The following is a 20,000-nucleotide window of genomic DNA, read 5'->3' as shown; positions in this document are numbered from 1 at the left end:
CTTTTCTAAATAAGGCATGGGAATGATTTCATTTTATTTTTTTTTTAGGTGATGATAATACTGAGGTAAAGCTCTTTCAATCATGGATCAAAAAAAATAAGTAAGTATATGATATATTTTTCTTCCAATCTGTATAAAAATTAAAGATATGAGAAAGAAAGAAATGAAGAATTAAACCCAGGGAAATCTAATATTCAGAAAACCGGTGAAGCAAAGTGAGCCAGGAAACCGTGGTGAGAAAGAACAACAGGCGAGAGAAGAAGGGAGGCAGGAAAGGACAGGGCTTTAGAAGCCAAGGAAAGAATGTGAGGTTCGCCATTAAACCCTGAAACAATAAACATGGGGCTAAAATGTCTCCACCTCCCAGCTGGCTCTGCTCTGAGCTTCCCGAGACAGAGCAGGCTCTGGGGCCTTATAAAGAATCCAAATTCTTTATAGCCATTCCACCTCAGAATGATTAAACGATACCTTCCTATGTGAAGAAAAAGATGGAAAAGGGGCTGCTTCTTATGACTGTCTTCAAGAAAAAAACTGAGTGTCATTTTCCACAACGTACAGATCCTCCAAGAGTTTAGGGAGAACAAGTCTGGAAACCATACAAATGATTCACTAAATCTCATTGGCTTACAGTTTTGCCATGAGGCATAATTTAAGTATAAGTTAAATAAAGGTCCTGATACTATTTAAAAAAAACCAGAATATGTCATGAAGTCTCTTTTAGTTAGAATGGTGTTCAACTCTGGTCCAGCCTCTTCTCATTTCTCAGCTGAGTTTTGATTCTGGTACCTTTTAGGGGCTTGGAAAGCAGCCAGGGTTCCAGGAGCCAATAAAATATTTATTCTTCATGAAGCAAGTAACCTACAGGAGAAAGTCCACAGACCTCCTTAGAAGAGCCACCAGTTTTAAAGGAAAAATGCTTATTTAAAAAGGTGTATAGAAGCCCTGGCTGGTGCGGCTCAGTGGACTGAATGCTGGCCTGTGAACCAAAGGGTCACCAGTTCAATTCCCAGTCAGAGCACAGGCCTAGGTTGTGGGCCAGGTCCCCAGTGGGGGGGGGGGGGTGCGCATGAGAGGCAACCACACATTCATATTTCTCTCCCTTTCTTTCTTCCTCCCTTCTCTTCTCTTTAAAAATAAATAAATAAAATCTTTTTTTAAAAAGGTGTATAGACAGTCTTGAAATAGGTTAAGGTTTTTGATGATCTTGGACATACTGGAAGAATACAAGTTGAAATGGGCTGAACATAACTGTTTTATATATTATTAAAACCTCCCAGCTAAAATTGTAGTTTCTTGTCTTGAAAGCTGCCATTTCAGTGATTTGTATAAGCTGCAAAGCTTTGACGAGTTGTATTGCCAAAGAACACTCAGTCAGACCATACGGGGCCCAGCATGGCCAGGACCTTGTGTGAACAAAAACCTGGGTGCAAACTCTGCCTCCATCCTACTGGCTGGGTGACCTTGTCCAGAACACTGAACCTCTCTAGGCTCCGGGTTCCTCAGGCACGTACAAGGGGACAATAATTATAAGGTTATGAGAATAGGATAATTATACGGCATACTTAGAGGAGAGCCTGGTATGATACATGCTCAGTAAGACAATTGGAATTCTTTTCTGCAAAAGTGGGAGAACTATACTTCTTACTCATAGCATGTACAAAAGTACAGTATTATTTAGAGATATTTATGAAAACAATATTCATTGTGCACACTAAAATACGCCAGTAAAAATTATAACATAAATGGGTTTACTAGGTTTTAAATCAAATCATTAAAATTGCATTCCCCTAGTGCAGAAGTGATACTTTGTTCAAAATCTGTCAGTGATACACGGATGCCGCCTCCCTTCCCGGTAAGCCCCACCCACTAGCGACACACCTTGGCACAGAGGAATCACTGTGGTGTTGGGGAAATGACTGACCTTGGGGGCCGGGGCGGTTCCACCAGCATGGATTCTGGAGGGCTGACTGCTCCCATGGCTTGTTGCTTTTTTCTTGAAAATAGAAAATAATTATTTCAATGGGGAAAACCCCTTAACAATGTAGTCAAGTGTGAATTTCTATACCAATACAAATATCCTCTCAAGCAAAATCAGACTATATAATATACAAAGCACACAAAAATTTACATCTTTTAATTTTTTTTATATCTTTGCCTAAAAATTCTATCAATATTTTTCTTTACTGAATTTATTGGGGTGCCATTGGTTAATAGGGTAATGTAGATTTCAAGTGTACATTTCTATGATATACAATCTGTATATTGCATTATATCCCCAACTATATCAATATTGGAAAGGAAGAGTGATTTGAATAAATCCCAACTGTTCCATACCCAATGACTTTATATTGAATAACAGCACAAACCCTCACGTGGGCCGTTGCCACTTCCTACCACGGGGCACTTCCAGAAGCAGGGGCGGCTGCTTCCTGTCGGCAGTGCTACAGGAGGGCACCGAGTGCACGCTCCGTGGAGGGCGATGTAGTAGGAAGTGGCACAGGTGTCATTCTACGTCTAAAAACTCATTGTAGGGAAGTCATAAGAGAAGAGCAAAAGCATTTCTTCCAAGATACCCATCACAGTATCGTAACATCAAAAAACTGAAAACAATATAGGTAATAAAGAATGTTTACTGAGTACCTACCATGTGCCAGGTAATTATTCTATTAGGAAAATGAAATTATAGATAATGATAGGATAATAATACTCAATAACAGAATATATGAGTATTATTGTAAGTGCTCTAAGCACTTTAAGTACTGTGTATAATGATTTGCTTTGTCCTTACATTACCGGATTTAAAGCCGGTACTCTTGCTATCCCCATGTTATGGATGAGGAAACTGAGGAATGGAATGGACATGAAATGTGACCGTGGTCACAGTGAGTTAAAACAAGGATGCCTGCTTCAGACCCTGTTTTTTTATCTCTCCATCCTGCCTCCCACAGCGGGGATTAGGTTAGAGACAGCTACAAGGTGCAACATCATGCTTTATTAAATATCACGTTGAGAAGAACCTTTATTTAAATGAAGTGTATTATTCATATTTTACATAAAGAAAATTCAGATTATAAAATGACATGTAGATTATATGTGTTATTTTCATATAGGTTATTGTCTGATGCTAGGGTTAAGAGTGATCTTTAAAAATAGTGTTCATTGTGCTTCTCTGTATTTTCTTACACTATTGTAAGAAATGTAAGAAACAAGTTACATTTCTTACTGCAACTATTTAAATGATAAAAGGACAATGAGTGGGGGAGGAGATTTAAAAAACAGTTGCTTTCTCAACAGGGCCTTGATAGCTTGTATCTCTTATGAATATATGTCAAAGAAGCAAACATACAAGCTATAAAGTTTTATCACATAAAATGGTGAGATTAGACTCTGTGTATAATTTATGAGCAATAGAGTCTAAACACTGAATACAGGAGGGATTGTAATGCACTAATTAGCTGACACATAACACATTAAAGAGTTGTATATCTATGCAGCAAAATATTGAAAAATATATAACTGAGAATAATGAGATTTAATTATTTATTTAACATTTAGTAGAAATATTTAGCAAAATCACACTGCTTTTTTTTTTTTTAATGCCTGCCGTGGAAGGTTGAGCAGAAGCCTCTTTTCTCTCAGGGTAAATGTTGCCTTAACAAGAAGAAAAGCTAAACCGTAGCTTGCTGTCCTCACAGTGTTACATCACCTCCATGTGTCCCCTGGCTGACCATCTCAGAGCGCTTCAGAAAGATCGATCGCCGCACCCGTAGGGGGACACATCCTTATGAAGTGGGTGTCTAAGGGACCTCAGAGGCACGGGCAGGAGCCCCAGGCTCCCGGCATCCCCTGTGGACTAAATAGTATCTCCCAAGCACACATGCATTAGCATCAACCAAGGGAAGAAAAGTCGTAGATAAATATGATAGAAGTAAGAGGCAGCTAAAAAGCTAGTACTAGTAATGCAGGCGTGACATGAGAGATGGTGAAAGAAGGGGATGGCCTAAATGTTATCCACATCCCAAGTCTCTTCAAAATATAAAACGTATTACCTAGCTCCTGCTAAGCACTGTGTATACATAGATTCAGTGTAAAGGGACCAAACATAAGAATAAAGACAAGGACTCAGCAACCGGTTGTTCATCTCAACCTTGTTACCCTTTCCACCTCCTCATTTTCCAGGGAGGAGACTGAAGCTCAGAACACACGTCATGGTCCAGTGTGCCCAGCTGTGCTGCATTTCAGCTATTAGTGTTCAGTCTTGGCTACAATCAAGGAAGGTCACATTCCTATGCCGTGCTAACTGGAGCATCCATTCATTACATCCAAGCCCACAGGCTGAACCCTGGCTCACCTATAAATGGATTCCACCCCAACACATGAGAATTTAAAAACTTGCCTTTTGGGTCAGTTATGAAACTATTAGGTTAAAAAGAATAACTATTTAAACACATACTGATTTTTATTTTACCTCTATATCAACTCAAGGTGTACTTTAAAAACATGATTTGCTAACAAGTTCAACTCTTTTAACTCAAAAGATGACTCAAAAGCTGAGGATCTCTCAGCTTTCATATGGGTATGTCCCATCACTCCGAAGCTCTCTTTGTCTCCTGAGCCCCCTAGAGTACCTCGTTTACAAAGGAACAATTCAATTCATTGGAAACGAGGGTATAATTTTTTAAAATTATCTTTCATTAAATTTTTCTCTAACAAATATTCATTAAGCCCCTAGTCCATGTCAGGCATGTGAAAGGTAATAAGAAAGTATGGAAATTCACCACACAAAGACCAGAGCACAGACTTCTTATTCCCAGGTTAGTAACCCAAATTTGATTATAGATTGTTTGGCTGATATATAAGACTTGGTCCTCTTTTGAAGATTGTGTCTGACTTCACGCATTCCTTCGTTCATTCACACGTTTGTGGGACGGACACTTACTGAGCACCAGCTATGAGCCTGCCCTGTTCTAGGCAGAGGGATGTAAAGACCATTTAAACAAACAAACAAAAAAGCCCCTACTCTTACAGTGCTTACATTCCAGTTGGAGGACTCGAAATAAATCAAAACGAACAAGACAGTCTCAGTGACTGATGAGTGTGAAAAGACACTAAAACAGGGTAGTGAAACACAGTGAGTGGCCGAGAGCTGCTTCAGGCAGAAGAGACAAAAGTGCTGTTTGACTCAGACCTGGCTGCAGAGAAACCAATCATGTAAACATGGCGGAGGGCAGGCACTCTAGGCAGACGGAGTAACATGTACAAAGGCCCTGAGGTGGGAATGGGCTTGGCAAGTTGGAGGAACAGAAAGAAGTTAGTGCAGCTGAAGTGTGCTGGCATACGGCACAGGCACACAGATAGTATGAGCTGAGACAGGATGCTGGGTCCAGATATTTAGTCGAAAGTGACGGTGGGTTAGGATGGCCCCATTGTCAGGTATGTTTGGGTCACCAATTTCTTCCAGCTTTGCCTTGCTTCCTGATCTTTTCTGGGTGCTATCTAGCCCCTGTGAGTCCTCCTTCACCTCCAAGTGATAAGTTCTCAAAGTCCTCTGGCTTCATGTCATGTCCCGCTTTGCTCTGCAGGTGTCTTCCTCACCTGACTCCCCCATCTCCTTACCATCATCACTGGTCCCTAGAAATCCCACTCTGGCCTGGATGCATCTCTCGCCTAGCTAGGTGCATACTCCCTAACTAGTAATATGGCTGGATCGACCCTCAGCTAGAACAGAACTAATTTGTTTACTCACAGAAGGCACAAACTCTCAAAATAAGCACATTTGTCCATGCCCCTGCATTTGTCCTAACATACAAATGAACTCCAGTCTCTAAAAGTTTATGATGGTAAATGAGGATGCCAATACTATGACAATTCAAACTCTAAGTTAAATTATTTTTCTGTCAACCTGTAGACTCAAGACCATGGAGCAAATTTTTTTCTTGTCAATCAGTCTCATTCCTTCTACTATATGGGCTCTTCTCTGTTTAACTTAAGTTTCATAGAAAGGAAACTGTCAGGAACAGCCTGCCCCTCTTCCCTGCATGTTGAATTTCAGGCCCGGCTGAGTCATGCCCTCCCAGCAGTTCGTCATGTCGCAGGGCCTCAGTCCTGCTGATGGACAGGGACAGAAGTGGAATCCTCCACGCCCTGCTCAGGCAGGAGAGACTCCGAAAAAGTGGCTCCAAAAGTGGCTCCGAGTCTGACAGCCGAGAGACCCATGAAGAAGCACCTCATGCTCAACTAGAGAAGTTCAATAAAGAATGTCCAGATTAGATCAATTCTGTCTGCAGTCAAAAGGCATGAAAAGAATTATTGCATACCTTTTTTGTATGTCTGTTCTAGCTCATAATACAAAACTTGTATTGAATGAGTCAGAACTCAAGTCTTAAAAATTGTTGACAAAGTAGCAATGAAGTTCCAAGAGCCAGGCGGAGAGCTGCTGTATCACTATTCCCTAAAAATCTCAGGAAAGCCCCGGGAGTGAAGCCTGGTGCCTTCCTGAGCCTCAGTGACTCTGCAAAGAAAGCTACCACATTGTCTGGAATAATGGCCCTATCTTCTGGCACCTGTCACAAGAATCCTGGCTCTACCAACTGTTAGCTATGAAACCTTGGACAAGTTTATGAACATCACTAAACACTAGTTTCTCATCTGAAAGGTGGAATGGCCCAATGCATACCTCAGAGGGGGCTGTGAGGATGAAATGAGATAAAGTAAGGCCTGAGGGCTGTGGGCCCTCGTGGGAGCGCCCTGCTCTGAGGGGAGAGGTCCAAAGTCCTTGACATCAGTCGACTATTCTGAGTTCCTCAAGGGAGCCCTATGGGCCTAGTTTTAACTCATGAGGAGTCTTAGTGGCTGTGGAGAATTTTCCACGAGATTTTATCACTCACCTAATCAGAGCAAATAATTGTTTTTTCACTGGATAGAAAAAAAGTGATTTTTCCTTAGGACTAGCCTTGATTCTACTAAGGAACACAGTTAATTTAGTTGGAAACAATCCGATCCTTTTGAGGTTTGCTCTTAAGCTTTGTTAGCTTGAATAAGAGCAGTTTTCAGACGAGGAGTAACTTTTTTTCAGGACAGAGATGACACCCTTCTGAGGACTCTACCTGATGATGCTGACTAGTAGGAACACAACCGGTCCCAGCCCTGTGTGAGCTGCTCTGAGGATTACATGAAACACGTTTAGCCCACAGACAGACAGAGTACGATGACTCAATACACCCCAGCTATGGGAAGCCCGGGGTCAATTACAGGATTGCTGCTGACAGGCCTCCCATGAGTGTGGCCTGCCAGGGCCAGGGCGGCAGGTGCCAGGAGTCCTGCACTAGATGTCAAAGATGATGGGCCCTCTGGACCTTGCTCAGTTGGGTCCCACAGGTGCCAACATTGTCACATGGGTCTGTGTGTGTGTGGAGGAGGGGTGACTCAGGGTCACTCCAATCTACAGGAATAGACATGACCTCAGTGTGTTTCCTGAGAACGACACAGGGTGTCAGGTCAGGATATTGCAGAGGTGATTTCAACTGTTTTTGTTGCACACACATTAGCAGAATACCTGCAGAGCACTAAAATGCATTAGCGTATGAACAAAAAAGTATTTCAATGACCAGTCTTACGAGAAAAACTCAATAACCAAACTCCAAAACTATTTTCAAACCCCTTTAAGAGTAAAGGAAGGAATTTATGTTTGTAAACTGGGTCACATCCTTCTTTCAAGTGCAGGTTTGTTTCTCTTTTATCTTAATGACATTCTTATGTCAAGAAATTTAGATTCAAAAGTGAGAAGTGTTCCTATCTTAAACAGCTAAAAAAAATCGGGACAGTTATATGAACTAGCGCTTTCACACCCTGGCACCAGGCAGCACAGGACGAAGTTCTCTGAGTCGGAAAACAGCGAAGGGGGCCCTGGAATGGTCACAGCCCGCCGCCCACTGCCTGGAGTTTCCAGGTTTACTGGAACGGGCGCTGGAGGAGAAGCCAAGGTGGAAGTTACTGGTCTCTCTGGGTTGAGGGCGTGGAGGTGGGAGTTCTGCTGAGCGGCTCGGGGAGCTCCCAGGGAGGGCCCCAGGGAGGAGAGCTGCAGACAGAGCTCCAGAGAACCGTGCGTGCCTGCCCAGGGGGAAACCCCACATGTGGGGAAGGAAACCCAGAAGAAGCAGAGGCATAACCTTGGGGCTCCCACGGGCCAGGAATGGGAGGCATCCCCAGCAGTCCGAGTCACTGGGTGGGATACGCAGAAGGACAGGAGTCCTCCTCTGAAGGCTGCTCTGGTCCAGCCAAGCAAAGCTTCAAAGCAAACCCGAAGGATCAAACTGTTTTCAGGTAACCCAGCTGTATCCTGGAACAGAGCTCAAGAAACCCTGAGACGACAACAGCAAAGAAAATGGAATTCTTTCCAATAAGATGGTATTCACATCTGCTTGGCATTTAATAAAAAATTACAAGGCATGCACAGAAACAGGAAAATACTACTTTATTTTCCATTTGCAGGAAAATACAATGTTATCTTGGTTGCAGTGATGCCCACACAAATCTGCACATGTAATAAAATGGCATAGAACTTATATACACATTTTGTACCAATGTCAATTTCCTATTTTTAACATTGTATTATAATCACACTAGTTACAACCAATGGGGAAACTGCATGGAGGGTAAATGGAACTTCTCTATTATTTTTGCAATGTCCTAGGAATATATATTTCAAAGTAAAAAGCTTTTTAAAAGCATATAAAAGAGACATAGAAGATACTTTTATAAAACACACACCCAGGGGTGGGTGGGAGTGGTGGTGGGGAAATGGAGACAACCAAAACTGAACAGCAATTTAAAAAAAGGGAAAGAAAGAAAATTTTTAAAATAAAATAAATAAATAAAATCTTTAAATAATAAAAATAAAAAACACACACCCAAATCAAACTTAAGGATGAAGTAAATACAAGGTCTGAGATGAAAACCGCACTGAGATAAAGAACTTGTAAGACACTGGAAAAGAAAAGATCCGTGAACTTGGGGACGTGGCGTTAAACAGTACCTGGAATGAAACCAGAGTAAAGGACTGGAGGATAGGGACCTGAGCACCACTGAGCTGAGGGACCACTTCCAGCAGCTAATACACATATAAGGGCAGCCTCCAGAGAAGAGGAGAGAGATGAAAGAACAAAGTATTTGAAGAAATAATGGTCAAAACATTTTCAAATCTGATGAACCCACCAATCCAAGAAGCCCAACAAACCCCAAGGAAAAGTGAGGGTCTGGGTCTGAAGAAAAGGGCAAGTTGGTCTTTAGACCCCAGTTCCTCAGAGACTTGCGGCAATGATGAAATAAACAGCCAGGCGTGGGTTGAGAGCTCCTTCTGCACCAGCTAAGACATGGTGCCTTTTCCTGCGATGAACTTGGTCAGAGTTCCTGCAACCTCCAATCCAAAGATTGTCTTTTCCACCCCAAAATGCAGACAGCCAATATTCCCTAGGCAGCTCTCAAGAGAAAGCAGGCCAGAGGGTTCTCTAGCTGTCAGTGATCAATACATAACAGATCAGGTATTACCTGTGGCAAAATTTTTAAGCACATGAGTACACAAAAACTTCTGCATTAAATGAGTCGTTGAAAGCTTCAAGGGCTCAACTTGGCAGCTGGCATGCTCAAATAATTGCTCGAGATATTTTTGAAACCATTTATTTAACTGTCTTCAGAAACTACAACATAGTATCTGATTATCCTTATAGGCAACACAAATATTTATCCTGCAAATGGAAATTGTAGTTTTTGAAACTACCAAAAGTTAATTAGATTCATATCTGGCAAAGATGGGAAGGCTATTTCACTAGTTAATACTGATTTTAGTGAAAAATTATTAAGGGCAAGATAAAACTTTTTTGTGTTCTGAATGTGAAAGTAGAATTAGTTTCAAGATTATTTGAACAAGGGACAATACCTTAACTATATAAAATTTCAAAGCCCTGGCTGGTGTAGCTCAGTGGATTGAGCATGGGCCTGTGAACCAGAGAATCACGGTTCGATTCCCAGTCAGGGCACATGCCTGGGTTGCAGGCAGGTTCCCTGCAGGCCAGTTCCCTGCAGGGGATGCACTAGAGGCAACCATACACTGATGTTTCTCTCCCTCTCTCCTTCCCCTCTAAAGATAAATAAATAAAATCTAAAAAAATTTTTTTTTAAATTTCAAGTTAGTAGTGAATTTTATATTTCAATGACCTAAAATCACTTTGTTCTTTCACATCTGTTTCATACAGATACATCTTAAAATCAACATGAGAAAGCTTTGGTCAAAGATGGATAGTTTTTTTTTCTTTCTTAGCATTTTCTGAGTAGTGCATTTTTAGATCAGTGGTATCCTAGGCCTGATGAAATGTAGTAGATTTCAGGATAAAAAATCATTAAAATATATGTGTTGACATATTTGTTAACAAATCAGTTCCATTACTTAATAGTCACCCTATAAAATGAAAAGTATTTTATTTTCACATGAAAACACATGTTTTATTTAAAAACACTATCTAGAAATAGATCATCTTTCAAAAGGGTACGTAGATTTCCCAATACTAGCAATTATAGATCTGTGGCTCTTATTTACATGTTCCTTTATACCATGGTTGTAAACAGCCTACAAAAAAGTACAAATTGCTTTTACCAAGAGAAGTTTAAATGTGTGCTATTACATATGCAATGCAATAGACAGGATCTGTTGGCCTCCAGGACACACTGATTAATAAGTTATCATAAATCAAGAACTCATAAGATTGTGCAGAAACGTATGAAATTGTAAGTCCCACATGACTCACACTATGGCAGCCATACTTCAGTGAGTAGTTTTTGGTTTTCTTCCTGATTACTTAATCCCCATCCATCACCTCCAACCTTCAGGAGGGGTGCCCTGACTAGTGCTCAGGAGAATGCTATCCTTCTCTTCCCCGGCGTCTGCTGTGACAGACCTTCCCCTGCCCACACTTCCCATCTAGGAGAGGGAACATCCGTCCCCACAGTTTCTTACATTGTAGATTCCTGGGAATCGGAATGACTTAATTTTGCTTTGTGACCTTTTGAATGAAAACAAGGCACAGAACAAGAAAGAAGGAAAAAAGAGGTAAGGAAGGGAGTTACAAAAATTGACAAGAGCAGTAAAAAAAAAACAAAAACCTATGGAGTTGGCCTTTGGTAGAATTCTTAAAATAGATAACACTATAAAGAGCACCTGATACTCGCTAAAGAACAAACTCTGTAAAGTGAGTCCAGTCTAGGTACTACTACTAACTGTGTCCTCAGACAGGTTACTTAATCAAGTTATGCCCCAATCCCTTCTGCAGAAAAATGCAGTTGTAAGTGTGTATGTAATGCCTACATAAGTGTTAGCTAGTCTTAAGATCTAGTTCTCAACTACCTTTACTGAATCTATGGAAAATAGCATTTACATAATTCTCCTCCCCTCTTGTCAAACTGCTTCTCACTAAGGTGTTAATTATTAATATAGTATTACCCCTCCTAGGGATGCTGACAGTTTTTAAAAAGAGGAAAGTAACGTTTCAACTTGAAGCGTAAGGAAGTTGCTAATGATGGAATTTCAGATATGAACAACAAGCCAACTAGGGAAATATTATTACATGGTGCCTCCTAAATATCTCTACTGGGTAAGATTGCCCCTTCAGGGTGGAAATGTACCTTTAAGCCTCTTTACATAGGGGTCACCTTTAGGGAGTATTTTTTTGGTATTCACTTATATGTGTACTTTTCAGAGGAAAAGATATCAGTTTTCACCAGGTGCCAAAGGGACCATGCACTAAAAATATTTAAGAACCCATCCTTGCCCTTTGTGCTGCCTTAGTACTTAAATCTGTATTCTCTGTCCATATCTAAGAGATGCATTTATATTCAAATGTGCACACACACGCACACAGCAGTGGCCTTGGGAAAAAGGCTCACATATAAAGCACTTCCCTCTTTGAAGGTCTAAGCAGACAAAGGCATAGATGTAGTTCTGATCATTGTTGAAACACTCTGAATAAATATTCCCTATGAATAAATAAATTATTCATTTATTATCCATGCTGTTTATTGTTCTTTTTCCTCCGATTAAAAAAATACATTTAGAATAACAAGAAAAATAGAAAGGAGAAAATGTAAATCACTCCAAATCTTGCCATCCGAGACAACTGCTTTCAGTTATTTTTCTATTTTTATGCATATACAAAAAATGCACAAGATGTTTCCAATGTTATGTAAATGGAATCGTAAGTTTTTCTTTTTCTAACACAAACATTTTCCTCTCTCATTAAATGTTTTCAAAGCATGGAGTTAAAGACAACTCAGTCACTAGGGCTGCACTCTAACTTCACCGATGCCCTGCTGAGCAATGGCTTCCCCCTCCCCTCCCTGGCTTGTTGCTGTGATAAATAAAACTGTGGCAAATACACTTGGACTCAGCCAACAAGTGCACCTCAGATTATGTGCTTGGAACAAACTCCTAGAAGTAGGATTTCTGGGTAAAAATGGTTGACTTATTTTTTATGCATGACTCTCAGTCACATTTCTATCATTTGCTTTTTATTAAAGGAAAAGTTTAATCATATTTCCAACATTTCAATGTTGGAATATTTGTAAATATTTGTAAATTTTCAAATATTTAAAGAAATTTTACATGAGAAGTCAAAACCAAGGCTCTTTCTTAAAATACACACACACACACACCTGACATGTGTTAATTCAGAAAAACAAAATCAGCAGTCTATCACCATGGCTGAGACTAGAAATGGTCTACAACCAGTTTTTTAACACTGGGCCACAGTCAGGAATTTCCTCCTTTTCACCACTGGGTGTCCCCTACACTCAAGGTTAGCACTCAGGCAGACAGATAACACAGTCTCCCATCTAACAAGTATTTCAGCAACCTCTCATCTGCGTAACTGGTAGTAAGAGCCTTCATTACCTTTTATATGTGTTATTTTAAAAATCCATTAGTCATTCAGTTTTCTGTTCAGCTTTCATATGTGTGGTTTCAGATTTTACGGAGTCTAACTCAATGTTTTAAGAAAGGAAGCAGGAAAAAAAGTAAATAGCAAAATTATATTCAGAGAAGCAATTTTTATCCAAATGTTAAGTGAAACCAAAATTGAAATGTGATTATGCTATCATTTTAGCTTTCAAATTACTATAATAGAAATGTTTTTCTACAAAACTGTATTTGCAGATTTCAGTGTGATATGTTTTTGGAACCCACTGAAGTCTAAAACTTCTGCTCCTTGACCTCTAGACCACTTAGGAATCAGAGGTTTGATCTGAAAAATGTGAATAACCAACCAGAAAGTCGAGAGCCCTAAGGATTGAGATAAACATATGTTTAGAATTCACCTGTAAGTTCTTTCCAAATAGTCTTTCTTATTTGCTACTGTCCCATAATAAATGAATCTGTAAACAACTGAGAAACATTTTAAGAAATCTGTAATACGTGATGCCCTTTGGCACACTTATCTCTTTTTGTATAAACACTGATTCCAACTTTTTTTTTGTTTTACCTGGAGTTCACTGCATCAATCTACATATGACATCAAAAGGGAAGGGCCATCTGTGCAGAAGCTCCACTTACTCAGCACCCTCTCAGTCCTAACAGAAATGGCTCCACAGGGGACCTATAACATTCCAATCTCCAGTTCAGGGTTTCTCCTCAGCCCCTGTTAGTCTGGGAATGCAAGAGGGAATTATCAGCCTAAGCCCTCCCTCCAGCCTTCCCCTGATGGCACTGCAACATCCAGCTTCCCCTACCTTTAGTTACTTCTTCTTTGACTTGTTCACTGATATCTCCTTCCTACCACCTACGTGCAGACACTTACCAACCGGCTTTTGGTTACTTTCTTCTTTCTCTACTTTTTTCTTCAACAATTTTAACCAAGAATTGTGGCAGTGAGGATCAGAAAGGGAGATGGGATGGGAGCTTGTGCAATTATTTTTAAAACCTTTTAGGATGAGGAAGACTGAACTAATATGCAGGCTGACGAGAAATCATTCAATAAAGAGGAAAAAGAAAAACAGCTGAAGAGATGGGTCCCAGGAGAACAGGGAAGAAATGGAGTTGGAACCGGCTCCCTCCCATATGGTCCAATGACTCTTTGAAATAGTGGCAATTTTAATGTGCTTCAGAGCAATGCTGCCCCCAAAACATGGCAGAGAAGAGCTGACCAAGGGGCTGGGGAGGGAGGTTATCTTAGAAAGGAAAAAGAAAGCAAGAAACCAGAAAAAATGGTTTTGTGTGCCAAGCCCTGTGCTATGCCCTTGATAAGAATCATCTGAGTTCCACTAAAAATGGACTCAGAAGACCACTGGCACAGAGTCATCTGGGGTAACAGGTAAAAATATTGATTTCTTGATCCCGCCTTAGATCTGCTAAGTCAGGACCAATGGGAACTGGGCCCAGGACTCTGAATATTTCACACTATCTCTAAGTGATTCTTAGGCATGTTAAAATTTGAGAATCATTGTGTTATCTCATGTAATGCAATTCTGAATGTGAACGCTTCCCCTCTATCTTGTTCCTATGGCTATCAGTTCTGCCTTATTTTATTGTCCAATGTTTCTAATTTTTCTCCCCGCTTTAGTCTTGATTCACTTCCAACCTATGCTAATGTCTGGTAAATGTTTCCTAAACTGCTATTGTTGTCAGGTCACTGCACAGACTAAGACTGTGATAATCATCATTATTGCTCCCATTTAGACGGTACGTCTGGAAAAAGTCCAGCCATTGTTAATATAATGAGAACAGTCTGTGCGACATTGATGGTAACTGGCGGCCAAGGAGAGTGGACTGGAATGCACATGTATGAACAATGACGACTTCACTGTACTAGTCAGTGGGGGCCATAGATTCCATTGAAGGAGCATTTGTACTATGTGGTCATTGCATTTAAAATGACTGTGAGAGTAGAGCAAAGAATCTGCATCAAATTTTGCATTAAACTTGAACATTCCTCTGTGGAAACTATTCCAATGATTCAGAAGGCCACAGCTAGGGGCAACTGGTGATTGGCAGCTTCATCATGATGACATGCCCACTCATGCATCACATCTTATGCAGAGTTTTTTGGCAAAACATCAAATCACCCAGGTGACTCATCACCCCTACAGCCCAGATTTGGTGCCCTGCAACATCTGGCTTTTCCCAAAACTAAAATCACCTTTGAAAGGGAAGAGATTTCAGACCATCAGTGGGATTCAGGAAAATACGACGGGGAGTTGATGGCAACGGGGAGAACTGTGTGAGGTCTTAAGGTGCCTACTTTGAAGGGTGTTGGGAGCCGAGCAGCAGCCATCCCTTGACACAGTCGGGACGGCTGAGATGCATCTGCACAGCAGAGGCAACTGTGGCTGGATTTCCTGTCTGTCTCTCCTTGCATGTTTGTTTTTGTGATTGATAGGTGGTAGGATTTTTAGACACCTGTGTTCCCGGCTCAATGATCCACACAATTCCAATGAAGTTGTACAAAATGGTTTCTTGGCCAGAGAACAAAGTCTCCCTAATGAAGTGGCCCCTGAGTGTCTAAAAGTTGGTGAGTAACAGCCCCTCCTTTACCTTGGACGGGAATAAATATGAATTAGAATTAGACAGACACAGAAACAGGAGAAGCTGGTTAGCCATTACCAACTAAGCACGAAGAAACAATTACCAAGGGGTCAGAGTCCATAGTACACAAACATGTTAGACAGAAAGATAGGTAAGTTAGGCACCACGAAGGCCCTGTAATGAATTTCCTACAACCACTGTTCAGTCTAGCATATCCTTTCAGCCCATGCCAAATTCTAAGAACTTTAATTAACATCTATTCATCAATGAGACATTTAAAACTCTGTAGCTACAGCTATTTCTAATTGTCTGACTGATGGCTCTCTTGGTCAAAACAACCTTTGTGTAACATGACTGAGTCTGTGGAATTTCCTGTATTTTCCCTAATTACCTTTGTATTGATTTTTTCTGCTTAACTGATCATGCCATACACCTGTTTCTTTAATGATATATAACAATCTCTATAAAAATAAAGGTAATCAAACTCAGAGAATTCGGTCAAACCCTCAGAGGCTGGCTGTTCTCCAGCATCCAACCGAGTATCTGACTTTTCATTCATCGCCTGCGCCATCCATCTTTTGGGGACCCTGAGACCTGCCAAGTTTGGACCCAGGCAGAAGGGGACTGAGGTGTCATTGTCCTATGTACAGTGTTTCTTGTATCTTGCGTCTTCTTCAATAAAGGTCTTTATTTTTTGTATTACATGGCTAGACACCTCTGGACAGACCTTGTATGCACCAAGGCAGGACAAATAAGCTTTCTAAAAATAAATTAAAATTAGGCTTCCCCAGACATTTTCTCTATAGCACAAAAAGCTAGAAAATCATAGAGCAAAAGGTATAGAATTTTTGATGGAACAGAACTGTTATCCAAAAATGTTGTGCAAATTTCTACTTATTTTTTATGCAAAGTAAGCAGAAAACTATTCTTGGACCCATGTAGACTTAGAAAGTGACCACTGTCTTCTCTCCCTGGAAAAATTACCCTAAAACATATTTTAGTCATTGGGAAAATACATCGAAATTTAGAACAACAACAACAAAAACCAGGGTAACAGTAGTCCAAAAGAGTTTTGAACTTTCCCTTAGTCGGTTTAACCTCCCAAATCAGACACCCAGCTGGATTCTGGACTGGCTGCTGGAGTCTGGGCCTCCCAGTGAGCCTGGCAGGCCTGCCCTCAGTGAGCCCCTTAAGCTTTGCCTCTTTCTTGGCACTTGGACATCAGCTTGTGCAGCCAAAACCAACTCCCGCAATTAATAATAATCCGGTAAAACAATGTATACTGCAGTATTCTTCCAGAATTTGCTAAGAGCAGTGAAATCACGTGCGTGTGGGAATAGTGTCCCAGAAGACTTTTTAAAGAAGAAGTGTGTTTGCCGCCCTCAAAATCACAACACAAAATAATGGCCAGGTTAAATGCCATATTAAGTAGCAGGTACTTGGATAATGATTTCATACATATTTAAAACCCACGTAAAACGACTCCTTTTTTAATTGGAAAAGGTCCATGTATCACAAAGCACATTGCTTATCACTGTCAGTCCAGGCCCTATCAATCATGTTGCTTTGTTATCTCAGCTTAAAAATAATATGTACACATTCAGAAAGAATGTAGGGCAATCTACCAACATGGAAGCAGTAGCCCTCTGTCTAGGTGCCAGAATTTGAGATGGCATTTTTCTATAAAGCCTTCAGTACTTTCTAAATTTGCTTCAATGATTGTTTTACCTGAATGGTCACTAACGGGTTGCTAAAATCAGTATATATAATAAGCAGGAACACACTAATTTGAGACTACACACAAAATTTTGTAGTAGTAGTTATAAGTAAGTGGTAAGATTCTGGGTAATTCCTCTTTTTCCCCTCACAAGTATATACTACTTTTATAATTTAAAAAAAGGACTAATTCCATTAAGAGGAAAAAAATGGGAGTCATTCAATACTTAAATTATGCATTTTAGAAGAAGGAAAAGTAAATAGTGAGGAAAAGAATGCCACCAATGTTATTATGGTAAAGGAAGTTTATTAAATGCTTTTCCCTTTAAGGCATAATTTCTCTTCTATTTAAACCTTCATTTCTTTACCCATAAAAATGTATCTATTATTAAATTTAAGTTCTTAAAATTGGCTCTGTGAGATGGTGCCCGCCTTACACTTTAAATTCTATTCCTTAGGACTTCACTGAAATATGCTGCTAAAATGTTCACACTCCCCCAGGGTGGCCAGACGTGTTAGTCAAATACTTTAAACAGATTTGATTGAAGGTTTGGAAAGACTTCCTGTTCCACTGCATTTAAAGGTGCTGATGTTAAATGTTTTCATTTTTCTTTTCCTGATCTCTAGTCAATTTATCTTTGGCTTGTTAGTCCTTACAACTTTTGGTCTTATAATCTCCTCTATATCTGAGAAGGGCTTAACAAATTCACAACCATTGTATAAATAGACAAATACATTCTCATAGCAGTAGTTATAAGTTACTCGACTCTAATCTCAAGTATTTGTACTGCAAATGCAACATTATCAATGTTATTTTAGTTGAAAGATTCTATTAAAATTGACACCTTAGGAATTACTTAGGGCTGTCTAGTGGACATACTCCAACAATAAGAACTATTCATGATAGAAGAGAAAGTGCTCTGAAATTCACACAGCTGCATCACCCCCATGTGTCTGTGCATACAACAATATAATAGTGGTTCTCACTCAACCCTACTGTCTTTTCTCCTGGTTATAAATTCCCAAAGTCCCCCTTTTCTTGCACCTCCAAAATGAAATTCAGCAAAGTAATAAAGGGAGCAGGAAGAAGTGCCAAGAAGTACCCCCGAGCATAGAAAGCAAATTTTCAAACTTTGTTTCAAAAGTCTGGGTCTGACCTTGGAAGCCTAACCAGCACGTTTGCGTATGTTGAGGACAATGCATTACTTAGCCTTTTCAGGTAAATGCTAGTTTGTAAATGGATTACCAAAACCAGAGGAGGTAAGAAAAATATTGAAGACACAGCAGGAGGTAAGAAAAATATTGGAGAGAAAGAATCAGTTTCAGGAAATCTTCCTGAGAATAAAGAAGAAAAGAGGATGATAAGCAACCACAGTGGTAGGTAGGGCAGATAACAATGCCAGATTACGCATGGTTTCATACTTGTGAACACAAAGGCTAAAATAATGCCTAATGCAGGATGATTTCCTTGAACTGTCTCCAGGGCCACAATACCTCCTTAATGACTTATTTACACATTACATAAAGAATTAGAGACTCCGTGGAGACAGTCCATATTGGAAACATACCTTGACTACCAGATCATCCCACCCACAGGTCTGTCCACCCTCTCAAATAGACATGGGCCAAATGCGGTGAGATGTTAAGCAATCTTCAGCTCAGAATATATGAATCTCTACAGTGATTGACACCCTGGGAGCAGGGAAGAGCCTCTGTCCCCTCTTTGCTTCTGTCGGCTGGGACGGAGCAGGACAGACCGATATGTCCAGGCATGGACACAAGTACAGGAGCTGTAGATCTGAATTTCTCCAAAGTGTTATGAAACCATGTTGGAATGGCTTGACTTGCTAATAAAGACAAGAAAAAGTCCTTCTTCCATTTCTGGAAGTAGAAGTTCATTAAGCCTTTCAGTTTCAAACTGAAAGCATAGCCTGCCTTTGCAGACACAGAAATCTCGGGCACTCCCTTGGCTGCATGTGCAACAGGGCTCCTTATCAGTATCGCCAAGCCCTTCACAGAAATGGAAATAAGGTACCTTATAGCCCAGAGAGTATAAAAAAGAAGGCCTAACACTGTGCTAGCGGTTGTCGCCTAGATCTCCAACACCCGTTCACTACAGATGTAACATTTACATTTCCACATAATAACCCAACTGGTGAGATGAGCCTGTAAGAAGTAGCCTACTACCCACTTGACCATATTTGAAAAGATTTCCTTTTTAGTGCAAAGAGTTGAACCTTTATTAATATTAATAGAGAATAGCATCTGAAAAACATCATTTCCTGATTCGGAGCACAAAGAAACACTACTGTTTTCAAACAGGAAATTATTTGGGAGAAAAGATATTTGGGAATATATTTAAAGAGGAGGGTTGATAAGGGAACTGAATGATATTATACATTTTCACACACACAAAGAGGAAAAATGTGCCATGGCTGGTATGGTTCAGTGCATTGAGAAAAGGCCTGCGAACCTAAGGGTTGCTGGTTCAATTCCCAGTCAGGACACATGCCTGGGTTGCAGGTCAGGTCCCCAGTAGAGGGCACACAAAAGGCAACCACACATTGATGCTTCGTTCTGCTCTTTCTCTCCCTTCCCCTCTCTAAATATAAACAAATAAAGTCTTTAAAAAAAGATTTAAAAAAGGAAATATGTGTTTTTTCATATGGAAACTTATTTTTTAATAATTTAACCGAGAAACAGGATAAAAGCTTAATGAAAG

General features: G+C 40.2%; 1 protein-coding gene across 3 annotated transcripts in view; it reads right to left on the bottom strand.

The window, feature by feature from the left end:
* CAST (calpastatin) overlaps nucleotides 1-20,000 on the bottom strand; it is a 134,095-nt gene that overhangs the window by 97,439 nt on the left and 16,656 nt on the right. For all 3 annotated transcript variants that reach the window (XM_037153840.2, XM_037153841.2, XM_037153842.2), the window contains exon 3: nucleotides 1,922-1,993. In XM_037153840.2, coding sequence (XP_037009735.2) covers nucleotides 1,922-1,993 — 72 coding nt within the window. The remainder of the gene's footprint in view (nucleotides 1-1,921; nucleotides 1,994-20,000) is intronic.

The sequence above is a fragment of the Artibeus jamaicensis genome, unplaced genomic scaffold (genome assembly GCF_021234435.1).
Source record: "Artibeus jamaicensis isolate MK-2021 breed Jamaican fruit bat unplaced genomic scaffold, CSHL_Jam_final contig_3214, whole genome shotgun sequence".
Lineage (NCBI taxonomy): Eukaryota > Metazoa > Chordata > Mammalia > Chiroptera > Phyllostomidae > Artibeus > Artibeus jamaicensis.
Note: the sequence above shows the minus strand (reverse complement) of the source record. Positions and strands in the feature narration are given on the sequence as shown.